Source organism: Antedon mediterranea, chromosome 4 (genome assembly GCF_964355755.1).
Source record: "Antedon mediterranea chromosome 4, ecAntMedi1.1, whole genome shotgun sequence".
Classification (NCBI taxonomy): Eukaryota; Metazoa; Echinodermata; class Crinoidea; order Comatulida; family Antedonidae; genus Antedon; species Antedon mediterranea.
In genome coordinates, this window is record NC_092673.1 from 11,928,895 (window position 1) to 11,947,808 (window position 18,914).

General features: G+C 33.3%; 3 protein-coding genes across 3 annotated transcripts; all 3 read right to left on the bottom strand.

Moving 5' to 3' along the window:
- Positions 1-1,100: 1,100 nt before the first annotated feature.
- Positions 1,101-8,690, bottom strand: LOC140047554 (CUB and sushi domain-containing protein 1-like). Its single transcript, XM_072092594.1, has 11 exons — positions 8,492-8,690; positions 8,211-8,384; positions 7,934-8,107; positions 7,655-7,831; positions 6,352-6,567; positions 6,002-6,175; positions 5,377-5,595; positions 4,723-4,896; positions 3,829-4,047; positions 2,940-3,119; positions 1,101-1,294 (listed from the first exon to the last, which is right to left on the bottom strand). Exons 1-11 carry the CDS (start codon positions 8,688-8,690, stop codon positions 1,101-1,103), a joined length of 2,100 nt encoding a protein of 699 aa, XP_071948695.1.
- Positions 8,691-8,750: 60 nt separating this feature from the next.
- LOC140047555 (E-selectin-like) lies at positions 8,751-14,567 on the bottom strand. The gene is made up of 7 exons (XM_072092596.1): positions 14,359-14,567; positions 11,751-11,889; positions 11,121-11,384; positions 10,727-10,948; positions 9,325-9,498; positions 9,049-9,222; positions 8,751-8,941 (listed from the first exon to the last, which is right to left on the bottom strand). Exons 1-7 carry the CDS (start codon positions 14,428-14,430, stop codon positions 8,751-8,753), a joined length of 1,236 nt encoding a protein of 411 aa, XP_071948697.1. The 5' UTR covers positions 14,431-14,567.
- Positions 14,568-14,701: 134 nt separating this feature from the next.
- LOC140047556 (trypsin-1-like) lies at positions 14,702-16,138 on the bottom strand. The gene is made up of 3 exons (XM_072092597.1): positions 16,075-16,138; positions 15,499-15,873; positions 14,702-14,835 (listed from the first exon to the last, which is right to left on the bottom strand). Exons 1-3 carry the CDS (start codon positions 16,136-16,138, stop codon positions 14,702-14,704), a joined length of 573 nt encoding a protein of 190 aa, XP_071948698.1.
- Between the last annotated feature and the right edge of the window lie 2,776 nt (positions 16,139-18,914).

Below are 18,914 nucleotides of genomic sequence, written 5' to 3' on the forward strand. Positions count from 1 at the left end.
CCCCCAGTTGTGAACACGTGAGTACCGAAATAGGCTTGTCAGTTCGTAATCTTCAACAGTTGGGTCGTCGATGTTTCGAGAAAAGTTCTTCCGTGTTTGGAATGTTAACTGGATAAAAGAAGCTGTAATACTGGCCATACCATGTGGAACCTTACAAATGCTTCTAAATACCTATAAACACAAGAAAATGCATTGAATATAATATTTAAATTATAATACACCTACAGTGTAGCGCCCGTAAAGTTCGCCGTCTACTCCGCATCCAAAATCCGAGTAGTATTTTTTGTAATTTCATTTTGAAGCGGATTAATTGAATAAAAGTTTATCTTAGACCATGGTTATTTTACTCTCATGACAACTCCCATTCAACTCATATGAATTATGTGTTTACTCCACAATAGAGCATTCACATGAGAAAATGATGAATACTGATTTTAAAGATATTACCTTCATGATGGAAGGCATATTTCAACAGGACAAGAACGACAATTTCACTCACCACATGATAGCAATTCTTGGCTCCATCCCGAGTCATAGCACCTAATGACAAGCGACGTTACTGGATTACCAAAGCTTGATAAAACAGTATATCCCGGAGGACACCTAATGATCAGAATACTTCCAACGTCTAGGATAGTTCCTACTTTTGGTGTATTTCCCACGTAACCACTGCCATACACAACCACGTTTGTGTTGTGTAATAAAGATATTCTGCAGTCCGATTCCATAGTTTCAAGAACTATTTAAATAATATAAAAGTTACCGCATATGTCTATTGCTAATAGAATCTTAATTAAAATGTTTAAAACATATTAATTTAGTGTTCGTTTAAATGTATGTAAAGTAAAACAGGATGTAACCTGAAAGGTTTGATTAGGCCTATACTATTCGTTTTCAATTAGCAGAGTTTACGCTGCTTCATTATGTCAATTTTCAATCTGGTTTTGTTGATGACACATTATTCTATAACACTGCAGAAATTCAAATTATTTTGCCTTTACCAGCATCGTAATTGATTGGTGTTTTTTTTTTACTCAAAGAGCGACTGCGTATTTTAAACAAGTAGCACACTGTTATAGTTTGAATTTCTCTATATAGGCCTATTCAATATTTGAATACGTACCGCACGTAGGAGGTTGGCCGGACCATTGGTTACCTGGTAAGCAGAGTAAGCTTGATGGGCCACTAAGGTAGTATCCTGCATTACATTCGTATATTACCATATCCCATGTGTTAAAACTTACTCCAGTTATTTTCCCATCTACAATGCTACCAGGATCGCCACAATAGTTTTCTACATAATAATGAAAATCAGTTTTAATTTTTTTGAATCATTATTTTTGATATATTTTGATAATTTGGACAAATTTAAGGAAAAGAATATTTGAAATTCCATGAGGTATATAAAACGTTCAATACTCGGAAGTATCAATAAGCCAAATTGATCTTCATTTCCCATTTTCAAACAGCGAAATAACGGAGAATATCTTTAACTGCAATCGGACAATTCTGCTATATGAACGATCGTCTCTTTTCACTCGCCGGCAACAGTGCATTTTTTGTTTATCTTTTCTTCCTGTTTCCCCTGTTATTGTGCATGCAGTGAAGATAATTACTTTTTCGTCATTTTATGTACCCCTAAGATTTTATGCCTGCCTTTTCCGCTTTTCGTGCTAATTTCTTAAACTATATCTACCAATTTAGAACTTTTCCCTTAACGATCTCATAGCCGATTCCACATTCTCTTTATCGTCTCGTGCACATCGTCTTCAGTCACATTAAGACATCAATACTTCTAAGGGCAACTTGATATACATCTCCATAAACGCAGTAGATTCCTTTTTTGAAGCAGTATGGCAACTTCTCTTTTGCTTTACTTACTTTATGTTTCAGTCTCTCAGTCTCTTTCCTCTCCTCTTTGCATGCTTTCGATGAATACCTCGGTAAAACGGTACTTTCTCTGCTGATTTAACTTAGGTGAGAACATGAAAATCAAGTGTTTTGTATAACATTGCGATGCGAAATCAGTGGTATTCATGTCCCAGCGGAGATAGGCCTATGTTGATGCAATGTAGCTATTTCGTTGCTCAAGAGATTCATTATTATGCACGCGTCTGGTCTTAACTTTTTTTTCAGTTTAGGCCTATATTCAACTCATACATAAATTCAGTCATTGGTATTTATAAATCGTCTATACCCCTTCCTCCTCTTCTTGCTCTTCTTTGTCTTGTAGCTTCTTCCAGAATTTAACTTTCAGTTATCAATGACAATAATCAAAAATTGCTTACAATAATTTTTCAATCGTTTTTCTAGCACACGGTATAATAATTAAATTGCCATTTTTGTAGACACATGATCGAAAATGCTTTGTAACTCTCAAAAATTTGTTTGTTTGTAAATCATGTTTTGTCAATTGGCCGGCCATCAACGCTTCTAAGATGTCGCAAAATGTTTTATTGTCAGTTTTTGTTACATTAAGTGAATGCAATGTAATCTTAATCTAAATGCAAATTATGTGATTTTCTGAACTTCCTTATAACCGTATTGATCTTTTTCTATAATTTATCTTACAGCGGAGCAATTGGTGCTAAATTCGGAGAAATTGTCAGTAGAGCATCGCATCGATGAATTATAGCATATTCATATATAGCAGAGAAAGTGTCGGCGGAGCAATTTTTATAACAAAGGTTTTGTAAGTAAACTTTTATTCAATTAATATTTAAATCAATGCCACACGATACGAGGTCAACCGATCTAATTGTATGGATATACATAGTTGATAACCAACTATTATTTTATTATATTGCTAAAATCCTGCCTGATCAGTTAATAATAACACAATAAAGCAATGATTCCATTGCCTACTAATGCACGGAATAGGGATTACTGATTAACGTGTATAAATAGAAATTCATTAAATATTGCCTTTTCGGCTTTACCTATAGGACTGCAAGATACATCTCTACCACTCCATTCACCGGATCCAGTGCAAACACGTCGTCTGCTACCTCTCAGTCTATATCCTTCATTACAAGAAAATGTTAATGATTGCGTCCTGTAGTATTTATCTCCAGTTACTAAACCATTCACTGGGGCGTTTAAAACTGGACAGTTTATATCTGCATGATAATCAAAATAATAACTGATTAAAACCATACTACCATACTACCATACTACCATACTACTACAATAAACATTAAAGAAAACATAATAATAAATCAATAAAGACATTTATATACACTATACTGAGTAACTGTGACGTCAACGAAACGTGAATTTGACATTTCTGTTGCGTAAAATCGACGTAGGCAGAAACTGTGTCGTGAAATTATTTAATTTTTCCTGATCTTACTAAGGGAACATTAATTGGTTATTTGAGGTGGTGTAAAAATTGAACTAAATTTGAAAACTGCCCTGGAGTTGGAGGGATTACTACCTATGGCGAGTATCTTGTCTAGTAGGGGCCTACACCAATTGCATAACTGTATCTTTCTTCTTTTGAACATGCTATCCTACTACATTATTATTCCACCTTGATACATTAGTTGTTAAATCAATGGCCATTTATCAATCCTTCAAATGGAATGTTTCACTTATGTAATACAGGCTTTCTTATAGGCTTACCGGGAAAGAGTGAATTTATAGTTTTTATTACTGGTTTTATAGAAACAATCCTATTAGGCCTATTTTTAATTAACCACGTCGTTTAAATGCGGAATGTATTGTTAAACATTAATTGTTTAGCGATTTATCTTAACACAGAACATATACATATATACATAGATAACGGATATTCAATAAACTCCATAATGAAAAACAATTACTTACAACATTTAGGATTTTCAGAATGTGACCAGCTTCCATTTACGCATGTGCTTGTTTGTTCTGTTATTAAAGTATGTGTATATGGATCGGCACATTGGAAGTCGATGTGCGTATCATGTTCTAGTGTGCGCTGTTCATTCCTATCCACAACTGAACCCGATGTTGTGATGACAACTGGTTGATTTCCTACGCCCGGGACAACACATGGCCACTTACTATTGTCTATATGTTATAGAATCATTATATATAATAGATTATCATAGTCCTAATTATCTAAAAGAGAAGTTTGTAATGGGTAGAACATTTACTGAGGGTACGACAGATACTAGCAAAATGTTGTAAGTAGAAACAATGGCTTCAAGATATTCTTTAAAAATGCAATTGTGGATCGAAGTGTCGAATTGTACTTTTCTCAAAATGTACTTTTATATGATAATATGACTTAATTTTACGTTTTTGGTGTTTTTATTCAACGTTGGATTTATTTTTATTTTTGTGGAGTCACCAGCTGATGGTAACGTATATATATCTAAACAAGTTTTAGAGCAGAATTTTTTCGAATTTTATATTTAACCATTTTAAGAGAATTTAATGTTTTTTTATTGTCATTTCTATGTGTTTAAATCTATGTCCAAATGTTGAATCTAAAATTCATGTCTGTAAAAAGCAACACTTTGTTTACGGTGACTTTTAGTTTTAGTTAATAAAACCATGGATTAATGAATAAAACATATATAGGCCTACTATTTTCAACCCAATTATTTGGAATAAATTATATTTTTACATAAAAAAAATTAGTTTGGTTCCCTTATATAAATCTTTCAACATTAAAATTAGAATTGTAACAGGACGTGGGCCTAATAATTAAAATATTAAACACGTTTGTGTTCATCTTACCCATGCAGTAAGTTTCGGTTCCTGTCCATTCACCAGTTGAGTTGCATCTTCTACGCCGGCTTCCTTTTAAGTTAAAACCATCGTCACATGTGATTTCTACCCATTGGTTCCGGTAGAATTTGTCGCCAACTATATTCCCATTTTCAGGAGCAGAAATTTCTGGACATCGAATTACTAATTAATCAATCAAAATATTAAATTAAAATAAATGTATTTTTAAAATAGACATATTTAATAAAAGAAATAATGCAAGTGTTATGCAACATATTATTATAGATGACATTATATGGTAGTTAAACTTACAGACTATTATACTAATTACTTTGGTAATACTGTATATGTTTTACTCTAAACTAAATTACTCTCATTACATTTATTTATTTCTAGGTCACCAGATACAAATGGGACATTACAGTTTTCACATTTAAATTAAACGTGGAGAAGAATTGTATACAATTGTATGAATAACATGTTGTAGATGCAAAGCTTACAAAAACAATCAGACAATATTAGAGGCCCTAATATTTAAGTTACATTGACTTAGCAAGCGCCGGAATGAAATTGATTAAGTTGATGACATACGTTACTTAGCACTCCATATTATTTTTGTATACGAATTACTCATATTAAAACATTAGACCAATTTATTCTCACCACATCTTGGATTTGAAGTAACTGACCATTCACCATTGTCACATTCGCTTACTGGTTCTGATGTTAGAATATACTCTTCAGGGTTAACGCATCTAAATGCTAAAAGAGTGCCATGTTCTGCCCTTCTTTGTATACTCGGATCGATTATACCACCACTGCTCGTATAAATAAGAACTGGTGTTTGTGGTAATGGAATTATACACGGTGAAGCATTGGAATCTATGAGAAAGACACAACCATTTATTTAATTAGTACATACATAGCAACGTTTATAGCTGGCGTTTATAATGTCGTTTTCAGTCATTGTTGAAGAAGTAGAAAACGATGTGCAGATTATAAACGTTTTAGATGTTACCGTTGTTTTGTTTTCTATGACGTTATAAATCATGAGTCAGGTATTAGTAAGGAAAAATGTTAAACCACAATGGCCAGCACAATCATAGCTGACAAACGCCCATTGTCTTTATTGTACAGCACTAATATTATTCAGAAGCAGCCGTAGGCTAACTTATTCTAATTGCTGATAGTAAAATAATTATGTAATATGTTCAAATATATTTTCTTTTCGTAAACTGGTATTAATCTCAAACATATATTTTGGAGAAAGTTTCTTGTTCATCATTACCCATGCAGTAAGTTTCGGTTCCTGTCCATTCACCAGTTGAGTTGCATCTTCTACGTCGGCTTCCCTTTAAGTTAAAACCTTCATCACATGTGAATTCTACCCATTGATTCCTGTAGAATTTGTCTCCAACTATATTCCCATTTTCAAGAGCAGATATTTCTGGACACCGAATGACTAATCACAAATTATACAATGTTATAAGTCTGTAATGGTTTATATATTGAATATAATTATAAAACAAAAACAACGTTAGTTAAAGGATATCCATTAAAGTTAGCCTGATGGTAGAATTTAGTAGACTAAAAGTGGGCCTAATAATAGTAATTGTTATTGAAGATGTAACCACTCACCACATCGAGGGCTGGAGGTATGCGACCAAACAGCATTAGTGCAAACGCTTTCTGATTCAGATATTAGAATGTATGTTTGAGGATCACCACATCTGAACTCTAGACGTCTTCCATGTTCAACCTGACGTATTACAAATGGGTCAATAATATCACCACCACTCAAGATGATGACGTCTGTCTGTGGTCTTGGTACTACACACGGAGATTGATTTGAATCTATACAAAAGCAAATGTATTAGTTTAAATAACAAAATAACAATAGTAGGTTCATAGTTATGATTATTACTACCAGTAGCAGGATACAAATAATACGATATTTATGTATTTAGTTAGTTCTGCATCTGCAGGCATTTATTGGTTGAAAGAAAAACAAAGTTTAATTGCAGTAAGTAAGTATTAATTATGCTTAATAATAATAGAGTATGACCTGTATATTTTCGTTGACATATAATTATTGTAATGAATGTAGGATGTGACTAAATCGTAGTGATCGCTCAATTCGTTTGTACAAGAATTAAATTATTCGAGTTACATTTTTTGTGACGAAATTGGTATCTACAGAGTACAGTTAGCTTTGAATTGCCTAAGTATGTCACTGAAACATTTCTACTAAATTTTACCGTTTGCTTTGAAAGATGTCTAAGCCGAAAAAGTTGCACATAGAGAGCTCAATGGAAAGGCAAAATCTAATCTACCAAGACTAATTTTAGATAAAATAGACGCAAAATTGTGTGAAATGGAGCGGGAACGATGAATCTTTATGAAGCTCCCAATAAACAGATTTTTTCTTCAAACTTCCAAAAGGACATGTCTTGATTGATGGAATGAATATATGTTTGAGCCACAGTCAATTATTACTTGGTAACTAATGACCAGTTTTTAGGGAAATCTTTATGTACGTATTCAACAAAAATCAAGAATTGTACAAATTGTCTACCAATAGTATATAGTTTGATTGCTATGTCTCATTTTTATGAAAATGTTTTCCTGTTCCTTATTTCAACATTCAATTTAAAACATCAGCAGCCGATTTTCCATATGGATTTATATATACAGTATATATATAATGAATGTAGGCCTACAAATTGGCATCATTATGATGTACACGTGTAACTGATCGCAAGGAAAAAATCCTGCAAAGAAATTTGTTTGGATGAGGCAATGGATAGAACAGCGACAATAGCATGGTCCGTAATAATAATAAGTAGAGGACATAGAAAAGCAATACAACAATGTTAGAGTACACCCACAGACAAATTATCAGACAAATACATATTGTCTTATTTTGTTAACCAATACCTACGAATAATACAAATAGTTAGTTCTCCAGACCACTGTCCATCTTGTTGACAAGTTCTCTGTCTACTGCCTTGAAGGTTGTATCCAGTGTTACAATCAAACTCTATGACGTCATTATATGAAGATCCCTGAGTAACAATAACGCCATGCATCGGAGGATCAAGTACTGGACACATAACAGCTGTTAAAAGTAACCAGAACGTCATAGCAATATTACTGTACATTCACATTCTGTATCCTTTAGTTTTTCTACACAAGTAGTCTATTTAGAAGCCATACTCACGGTTACAAGTAGTTAGTTCTCCAGACCACTGTCCATCTTGTTGACAAGTTCTCTGTCTACTGCCTTGAAGGTTGTATCCAGTGTTACAATCAAACTCTATGACGTCGTTATATGAAGATCCCTGAGTAACAATAACGCCATGCATCGGAGGATCAAGTACTGGACACATAACAGCTGTTTAAAAGTAACCAGAACGTCATGGTAACATTACTGTACATTCACATTCTGTATCCTTTGGTTTTTCTACACAAGTAGTCTATTTAGAAGCCATACTCACGGTTACAAGTAGTTAGTTCTCCAGACCACTGTCCATCTTGTTGACAAGTTCTCTGTCTGCTGCCTTGAAGGTTGTATCCAGTGTTACAATCAAACTCTATGACGTCATTGTATAAAGATCCCTGAGTAACAATAACGCCATGCATTGGAGGATCCAGTACTGGACACGTGACAGCTGTAAATTATACAGAAAACGTGATAACAGTACACAGTAACTGAAGATTCACATTCTGTATCCTTTGGTTTTTCTACACAAGTAGTCTATCTAGAAGCCATACTCACGGTTACAAGTAGTTAGTTCTCCAGACCACTGTCCATCTTGTTGACAGGTTCTCTGTCTACTGCCTTGAAGGTTGTATCCAGTGTTACAATCAAACTCTATGACGTCATTATATGAAGATCCCTGAGTAACAATAACGCCATGCATCGGAGGATCAAGTACTGGACACATAACAGCTGTTAAAAGTAACCAGAACGTCATGGCAATATTACTGTACATTCACATTCTGTATCCTTTGGTTTTTCTACACAAGTAGTCTATTTAGAAGCCATACTCACGGTTACAAGTAGTTAGTTCTCCAGACCACTGTCCATCTTGTTGACAAGTTCTCTGTCTGCTGCCTTGAAGGTTGTATCCAGTGTTACAATCAAACTCTATGACGTCATTGTATGAAGATCCCTGAGTAACAATAACGCCATGCATTGGAGGATCCAGTACTGGACACGTGACAGCTGTAAATTATACAGAAAACGTGATAACAGTACACAGTAACTGAAGATTCACACTTTTTATCATTTAGTTGTTCTATAGAGGTAGTCTGTTTAGAAGTCATACTCACGGTTACAAGTAGTTAGTTCTCCAGACCACTGTCCATCTTGTTGACAAGTTCTCTGTCTGCTGCCTTGAAGGTTGTATCCAGTGTTACAATCAAACTCTATGACGTCATTATATGAAGATCCCTGAGTAACAATAACGCCATACATTGGAGGATCAAGTACTGGACACATAACAGCTGTTAAAAGTAACCAGAACGTCATGGTAACATTACTGTACATTCACATTCTGTATCCTTTGGTTTTTCTACACAAGTAGTCTATTTAGAAACCATACTCACGGTTACAAGTAGTTAGTTCTCCAGACCACTGTCCATCTTGTTGACAAGTTCTCTGTCTGCTGCCTTGAAGGTTGTATCCAGTGTTACAATCAAACTCTATGACGTCATTGTATAAAAATCCATGAGTAAGAATAACGCCATTTATTGGAGAATCTAGAACAGGACACGTGATAGCTGTAAATAGAAACAGAACGTCGATACAAATAATCATTTACTTTTATTTTTAACTTTTAACTCAAAAGAATACTTAAATATATAAAGATATACCTAAGATAGTAATGTTGTCTTATGAAAGACAATGGGTGAAGTCACTAGTTTGACTATCAAGTACTAAGCATATAACTTGAATTCTGCTGGATTTAGACAAAAAAATACCCTATTTTGGAATCTAATTGCAAAAAATTTAGTTATTAGAAATGAGTTTTTGGACCATAAGCAACCATTATCGACGTTTGAAACTGAATGAATGAAATCTACACTAATAAATCATTTGATACTTAGTGTTCTAGTATGGTTTTTACTTTACTAGTTTTATTTACTGGTGGTATATGAGTTACTGTTTATTTTATTTTGTGATGTTCTAATGGCAATTGTAAACCTACCTGTATATTTTTATATAACTTCTGTCTATTTTTTAAATGCTTTAACTTTTTATATATGTAAAATACTCAAAATAAGAAAAACAAAAAAAAACTATAGATTATTGTAACAATTGTAAAGAATGAAATAAAAGTCAGTGAATCTCACAAAAGACAAAAAAAAATAAATCATTTGATTCAACAATGTGAATGAATGTGGTATTTCTTATTGGGTATCACGTCAACGAATTGTTAGTGAAATACTATACTATATAGGGCTTTAATTGTTCATATACTATTTATCTAAATTAATAGTTTAATGCAAAGTTTCTGACGTGTTGTGTTTGTGTGTCTATGCTCATACAAAACAAATTGTTGAAATCTAAATAGTCGAAAATCGTAAATTGTATTCATTTCATTCTCACAGATGTTTAGTCTAAGGCTGTGTTTATATATTATTATGATTTTGTATCAGTCTATAGTATTGTAAAGTAGTCCTGTTCATGCTTTTTATATTTATGACTCGGATTTTCCGTTTACACAATTTTGTAATAATTTGGTTGCAGCTACAGACTGTACAGATTAGTGTACTCATAGTGTAATAATATAGTGTCTTTTTTCTCAAACTAAATTTTAACACACATATTTATGAATATTAAAAAACTGTTTTGTATTTTGAGTGTATGGTCAGTATAGTATATAATAGATTGAGACTACAAAACAAAAAATAAGGGGAAAATAGGGTAAAAAAATCCAAGTTCAATTCCAAAAATTTCATTTTAGATTATCTCACTCTTCCTATCAAAATAGCAATATTTGCTTACCACAAAACGGTTCCTGTCCTGACCATTGTCCCTCGGTACAGATTCGCTTATTTTCAGTTGTAAGATGTAATTGCGTTTCATTAGCACATACTATTTGAAGCTCGTAGCCTTCCTGAAAGACGTGCTGTTGTGATGCGGTAAGTGGGACATCCCCTATTAGTAGAATTACGACGTCGTTTACCTCATTAGGTCTACTGCAGCTTATTTCTCTGTCAATAAGTACTATATGAAAAGGAAAAATATACAATTGTGTTCTAAAAAAATGCCATCAATTTACTATCGAGTGAATTAGAACGCACAGTGCCTACAATCAAATAAAATTAAACATACCACCAATTGTTTTGTATTATGATACATGTTATGAAGTAGTCATAGATTCAATCTATTTACTTACCACAATTAGGGAATGGTGAGCGCGACCAATCTCCATCCACACATACACTTTCTCGAACTATTTCTCCTAAACCATCTCCCAACACGTGATCAGGATCACATACAAGCTCTATATGATAACCGTGATCAATTAAGGTACCAGGATAAAGTGGAATTGTGCTTGCCTGATTAAACTCGTAAAATGAACCATTGTCGAGGTTCGGTATTATACAACTTCTTGGTACTTCAGGCATTGTGGAAGTTACTGGAGCCAGTGTCGTTGTTTCTAAAAAAATAGAAAACGGACTCTTAATGATGACAAGCTAAATTAATTACAAGAATTGTTATTACTTGAATAGGCTATTCCGTGTCTATGTTCAATTCTCCTTCATAATTATGTACGCGTATGAAACGCTGCTACACAAGTTTTTGACGATTCTATTTTTGACGTGATATCTTCATTCATCACATGTACTCCATCGTCATAGTTTTCAGTTGTCGTGAGCGTTGGGCAATTAGTCGATGCAATTTAGTTGATGTAATTTACCCGATATTTATCACATCAAAAAATCGGACAAAATTTGGCGTCGATTCAATATTCATTAATAAAGTAAAACATTGAATAGTCTAAAACTTTCTATAACGTTCTTACCAAAAAACATTTGCTTGATTGATTGCAACCATTCATGATGTCGATATATTCGTACATAAACCCCTGGAATTCCATCTCGAGCACATCCAACTCCCCAGCTAACAAGGCCAACTAACTTCCATTCACCGGTTTCATAATCCTGTAACAACATTTCTTGATTGTTTCTATGTAATATATGCTATTCATTGCGGTAACTTTAACAATAGTTAGCATGGAAGTACTGTACTGATTTGTTAACGATATCATCGAACATACATCAATTTTGATCACGATCATGTCACAGAATGGTTACAAAAATAGAAAATGACGGATTCAGACACACGTAAACAGCAAAGGATTTTCAACAAGAATTTTTTTCCACAAAATGGACGAAGTTCAAAATATCTAAATTGTGTTTTAATTAGTGATACAGCACACTATGTTAGACTTTCCCCAAGTCTGTATTAATTCATTGTCTTTTTTTGTATTTATTTATTTTTATTTCGATTTTCGAGTATCCAACATCAAGTAGTATACTTATGAAACGCCATATGTGCCAAAACATTTATCTTTTTACTAATATTAAGTAAAAAACTCCGTCTGGGACCCAGAATACACATATGTATACATTGTGTTTGTATTAAAAAGTTGTGATTAAAAAAAAACATAATAAAAAAAATCGCCAAAAAATTTATTTCGAAGCGGTTTAAGAAACATTTCTGTGAAGAATATTCCAGTGTTTTTTTAGATAAGATGACTTACAGATTTTGACCGACCATTTTCATATGATAAAAGCTTTAAAAATGACTAAACCACCTGATCATGAACAGTAAAATACCATTAGCTGGAGAATTTAGATGCCCGTTGCGTTAAAAACGCCGAAAAATATCGTGCATAGCCATAATTATACGTTATTTTGGCCACCGGCCACTTTTCCCGGTCCCGAGGGTGGCCGCGTACGAGGGTTCAACTGTATTGATTTTTACATTTTAAAAATATCAAGAAAAAACAAAACAATTTCAATACAGAAAATAGAGTTGTATTTCAATACAAAAAAAATTATTATGAATTGCCAACTCCAGACTTCATCACATGAGGAGACTTACTAGTCAACAATTTGTTTTGATCGCTTTGTAAATGAGACATCTTATTATCTTTAAATCAACAATTATTGTTCGTGTAAATTATTAAAAATCCAAATATGCCGTTATTTTAGGTATAGGCCTAATGCTAATTAGTAAGAAAATAATGTAATGTAATATATCACCAGCTTACGGCGTTTAATTCCTATTTAAATATATCTCTATGGAAAGAAAGACCATTTGAAGTTTTATTAATGCAATGGAGAAAAATCACCACACCAATGTCATGTAAAGGCGTCAGTAGAGTGTTTAAAACATATTATTTTTTTCTTCTGTTTTCCTTATGTGCTGTGATCTCATGATTCGATTATACGACATGTTAAACAAAAAGAGTTACTCAGATAAATTGAAACCATATTGTGGAGAGAACAACTGAAGATAAAATATTGTTCATAAGATTTTACTCAACTGTATTAAAGAGGAGAAAACAAATTAATGATGATTATGTTGTAGCCACTAAAATCATTACTATATAATACTATTTGTTGATTAATTAATTCAATTCAATTCAAATAATCTTTATTGCAATCTAAGTAAACAAAGATTGAATTTTAGATAGATAAAAAAAACACATTATAGTGATATCACATAGAGTAGTTATTGAAAAAGAATATAATGCTACAACAATTTGTTAATGATTTAAATAAAATTTTAAAAAACTGCCGTTTTTTCATAGTATGAAGAACCACTTGCATTTGATTATATATATTATTAGTATAAATTCTAAAACAACGCCTCGTTAAATATAACATTCATAATTGTATAATTATTCCAGTAAAAGAATGGTTGAACCTAGAACAAATTGCAACATATTTTTGTTTTACCTGGTTGATATGTTCCAAATGAGCATCATATCCAAAGTTTAACAAAATCAAACATCGAAAAGTGGGTTAATTAGCATATATTCAAAATGGCCGCCATTTGCTATTTTAAAGCCCCATATCTCCTTAACGGTTGGATTTAGACAATCTAAGTGCATTACGAGTAGATATAAATGTGATATTAAACATTCTAATTAGCATATTTAAATTCCCATATGACGTACATATGATGTCATATGGTAGTTGTGACGTCATACATTATGTTATAACTGCTTAAATGACTTTATATTATGCGAACAATTTAGAAACTGCAGGAAAACAAGTTTTTTAACGTTCTCCTTGTAGAAATGAACATCATTTTCAAAGTTTACCATAATCGGACGTCATGAAGTGGGTTAATTAGCATAAATGGCCACTATTTACTATACCATTTTGAAGCTCTGTATCTCCTTAACGGTTGTTTTAGACCACCTAAGTGCATTGCGGGTAGATATAGATGTGATATTTCCCAAGTAGCACATTTAAATTACCATATGACGTAACTATGACGTCATTGAACCATATTTACCAGACAAAACAAAACAAAATTCTGTTGCAATTTTTTCTAGGTTCATCCTATTTTTGACTTAGGCCTATCTTTACTGGACTCAATATTTCGTAATTTACCTGGTATGTAACTGGACCACCACTATCACCATTACACGCATCTTCTCCTGTATTACCTCCCATGCAAAACATGTTGTCAGTGATATCGCCTGTATGTGCTATACGGCATGTTCGCTGGCTAACCACAGGTAACTCAACCTAAACCATATACATAGGGTAATTTAAGTGGTAAGAATTACTTTTATGACACTAGAACAGCTATGAATCTAATAATAATAATAATAAGACAGATTTCTGTGCACACGCACAGAATGTCATTTATACTCGATAACTTCATGGAAGAATCCCTAATCTTAGAGCATACAACAGTTTAATATAAACTGCTAATGTGGAATGCTTTACATTAACATTGAAAATGCACCTTTTTTAAAAATCTTGATAGTTCACCGCCTTCCCGAAGTCTACCCCATCCAACAACAGTAAAAATATTATCCGGTATAATTAGACTCTCTGCTGAATCAGGCTCTGGTAGACATACTAATATAATATAAAAATAACTCATAAAAGACATAGCATGAAGGTGTTACTAAGCACAACGAATACATAGGACCACTTCGGCTAAATCGAAAAAAAGTTTAGGACACCAAAAACATCTCATCCAAAAATTCCCTGAATCGTAGTATTCTTAAATATAACAATTTTCTATCCCCACAAAATCTCAGACCCACAATTGCATGGTTTATCAATATTCCCAATGGCAGATCTTTATCCTCCCTAATTAACGCGTCAAATAGCCAAAATTGTTTACTTACTTTTACGATATGACCAGCAATTTATTCAGCAGTTAAAGAGATATGATTTCAACCTAATACGGCATCATTGTTCATTACCGACCCTAAACCTCATCTCACTCACCCCGTGGAGTCCAAGCCTTTGCAAAGGGTAGGATTAGGACATGGCGAATCTTTGCACAAGCCTCGGATATGACCCTGACATTGTAGTTTTAGGAATAAAATATTTACTCAAAATCACTACATGTAGTAACGAAAACTCCCATAACCTAGAATAATGTATGTGCAGTATTTAGACTACCAAGATGCAAAGTATTTACAGGAGTTAATAAGATATTACTTTTAGAAAAAAACAATTACTTAAACAATAAAATGACACTATGGGCTATAATAATTGTTTTAGGCCTACCTGGTATAACGTTGTCGGTAAAAGTAGCATCTCTGTCAAGTCGAACCAAAGCAATATCATTATAAAGTGCATCCAGATCAAAATCGGGATGTAAAAATACACGTTCAACTCCAAACGATTGTTCATGCGATTCAATTATTTCTCTGTTATGCTTTCCTAATCGAACAGTAAGTCCACTAGCATCTGTTACGTATGCATAAACACAATGTCCTGCAGTCAGAACCCATCTTTCATCAATTAATGCACCACCACAAAAGTGATCATTAAATGGTGATTGTGTGAAAGACACTGCCCATGGGACAGCCCCTCGTCGAACCAGATCACCACCAACTATTCTGTAATCCTGAAATATAGGTCTACCACACACGTAATCATCTGAAATGTTATGTAAACTATGTTATATTATACAATGACGTACATTCTGTTTAGCTAAATTGTAAGAATGATAATAAATTATAATGTAAGCATAATAATAAGCAAATCCATTAATAAATGTGTTAGATAGGCCTATAGGCCTACAGTATTCCACTACCACACACTAAGTTTGATAGTTATTGTATTATCCGTGAGGTATACCTATGCGGGTACAAGATGGAACGGCTCCAGACCACATTCCGTCTGGTTGGCATGTTCTTTCCATAAGAGTTTGATTAAACAAACGGTAACCGTCACGACAAAAGTACGTTGCAGTAGCTCCTACAGTCCGTGTGGAAGGTTCCACATCAACAAATACCCCGTTGTCATTGTCGTCGAAAAGTTCTTCGCATATGACTATGAAAACAAGATTACGTTATTAATGATTATCTATAATAAACACAATAATTACCATTAATTTAAAAAGATTAAAGATTTCACTACCAGATGGATACATTCAAACAGGATTTAAAACAATGTCTTCTTAATCCGATATTTTTTTTAAAGTGATTTAAAAAACATATTTTCAGTAATAATTCAACATTTATTAGTTTCTATCAATGGTATAACAATACAATAAAAAAAGAATGATAATTTATTCTTTTTTACACTATATCTTTAAAGTAGTAATGTAATAATATACTACTAATTCGACTACATACTAATAATGAAATGAAAACAAAAATATAATTTAATGCTTGCGCTTTTAGTTAGAGCCTGGAGGTGATTCTATAACGAATGCATTGTGAAAGGATGAAGAAGATAAAGGAGCTGTTCATGTGATATTTTGGTACTGATATGCTATTATCTTACCAGCTTTAATGCACACCGGAGAAGTTCCGGTCCATTGTCGGTCTCCTCGGCAAATACGGACTTCGTCACCTTCATCTGATAGCATGTAGCCAGTGGAACATGAAAAAGTAGCTATTGCTCCAAACCGAATAGGCAAAGGCGCTACTTCAACTTTTAAGATACCAGATGAGTTGAACTCTTTACAATATTCAGTTCTTTCTGTGTTACAAGAAATAATGATAATTATTATTAGGACGATCTGGCCAGGAAACCAAGGTGACAGGCCAAATTAAGCTCCGGGTAAAAATAGTTATTTTTACACTATATTACACTGTAAAACCAGAATCAAGTAAGTAATACTGATTTACTTAAAGATTCTGAACAAAACGACGTTTGTCGATTGGTATATTACGATAATATACTCAAGTTTAAAGTGTAAAATCAAACGTAGCAGAATGGCTACATACCAACCGAAAACTCCCGCCGCGGGTGCTATGAGCAACGGAGTAAACAAATCCGGTAGGCAAACAACAAGGAGGTGTGAAGCCTGTGTTTTTAAAAGCAGACCAAATTCCAGCCGATCTATGCATTACATTAACAAAAAGTATACCCGCCGATCACATCGAATTCATGTCAATGATAGGAAAGACAGAGTGCAACTAATAACTAACGGTATAAACATAAGACATTGTCAATTATCAAGAGGTCTCCGACAAGGATGCCCTTTCTTACCATACTGATTTATATTGTGTGCCGAAATATTGTCTTCTCATATTCGCCACAACCCAAGAATTAAAGGTGTTACAATTAATAATCGAGAAATTAAACTAATGCAATATGCCGACGATACAGTTATTCTCGATGGTCTTAAAGAGTCTATTTTGGGCACTATGAAAGTTCTTGAAAATGTTGCCAATATTTTTGGATTAAAAATATATCAAGGTAAAACACAAGTGATGTGTATAGGATCGGATTAACAGACCTACTAAAATTTGAAGAGGATACCAAACTAAAAAAACTTAATGGACAAAAGGTCCGATACTTGGAGTTAAATTTACCCTTGATCCTTCGGATCTGTTTACTCTGAACCTATTACCTCAGCTTGACAATTTTCTTTTTTAGAAACCTTGAATAAATTCAATTTAGGTATGTCATTTGTGAACTGGGTAAAAGCGCTGTATAACAATTGTATATTCACAAATAATAGTTGGCAATCAGAAAGTTGTGTTATGCATCAGGGTATTAGGCATACCCTGGCATACCAGGGTATTAGGCATACCCTGGCATACCAGGGTATTAAGCAAGGATGTCCCTTGTCTGCTCTACTGTTTATTTTAGTAGCTGAAGTTCTAGCTACAAAAATAAGAACATGTGATATAATCAAAGGCCTGATTGTTAAAAGATATAAGATTGCACAGCTGCAGATGACGCTGTATTTTTTCTAAAGGACGTAAATAAATTAAATAGTTGATGCATTGGAGAATACCCTAAAAAAGAATTACTATTGTAAACACATTAGCGCCCTAAAAAAATATATACAATTCCAGCATTTTACTAGTACCAGAAAAGGTAATAAAAGAGGCGGAAAAATTAATTTGGGAAACTAAGTAAGAAAAAATAAAAGGAAAAACCATGTGCGCCAATTACAGTCAAGGTGGTCTAAAAATGGTAGATTTCAGATCTCGGGTAATATCTTTCCAAGTTAAATGGTACAGGAGACTGTATGAAAACGATGACGCCAAATGGAAATATTTACCAACATTGTATATATAGAAAAAATGCCATATACATGGCTGCAGTCGCGTGCTCAAATTTGAGTTAGTGTTTACCGACCGACCGACCGACATAGTGAGCTATAGAGTCGCGTTGCACGCGACTAAAATATGCCCAAAATCAATAACCTCAAATATATCAAAAGTGTCGTGTAATCTCTAGGTTATTAATTCTATCTCAGTAGCTAATGCTTGTAATAATATATTAAATAAGAAACCAATATAGGCTACCGTATGATGATATTATTAATTAATCAATCACTATGGGGTAATGCGCTTATATGTATTAAAAAGAAGATGATATAGATCAGTTTTTAAAAGTAAGATGTAATAAATAATAATGTGTTTAAGTCTGCGATAGAGATAGAAAGAGGGTTAAGATGTACACAAAATTGGATTAGCGAATATTGAAAGCCATTCCACAAGAATGGAAATGTA

Excerpts from the sequence above, each read along its gene's own strand:
- LOC140047554 (XM_072092594.1), bottom strand. The coding sequence starts at position 8,690 with ATGACGTTCTGGTTACTTTTAACAGCTGTTATGTGTCCAGTACTTGAT. Across the intron at positions 8,385-8,491 it reads AGAACTAACTACTTGTAACC|CTGTCACGTGTCCAGTACTG; the intron begins GTGAGTATGGCT and ends TATAATTTACAG. Across the intron at positions 5,596-6,001 it reads AACCGAAACTTACTGCATGG|ATTCCAATGCTTCACCGTGT; the intron begins GTAATGATGAAC and ends TCTTTCTCATAG.
- LOC140047555 (XM_072092596.1), bottom strand. The coding sequence starts at position 14,430 with ATGTTTTGCATGGGAGGTAATACAGGAGAAGATGCGTGTAATGGTGAT. Across the intron at positions 11,890-14,358 it reads GTGGTCCAGTTACATACCAG|GATTATGAAACCGGTGAATG; the intron begins GTAAATTACGAA and ends ATGTTGTTACAG. Across the intron at positions 9,499-10,726 it reads AGGACAGGAACCGTTTTGTG|CTATCACGTGTCCTGTTCTA; the intron begins GTAAGCAAATAT and ends TTCTATTTACAG.
- LOC140047556 (XM_072092597.1), bottom strand. The coding sequence starts at position 16,138 with ATGGAAAGAACATGCCAACCAGACGGAATGTGGTCTGGAGCCGTTCCA. Across the intron at positions 15,874-16,074 it reads TCCATCTTGTACCCGCATAG|ATGATTACGTGTGTGGTAGA; the intron begins GTATACCTCACG and ends ATAACATTTCAG. Across the intron at positions 14,836-15,498 it reads TACCGACAACGTTATACCAG|TATGTCTACCAGAGCCTGAT; the intron begins GTAGGCCTAAAA and ends ATATTATATTAG.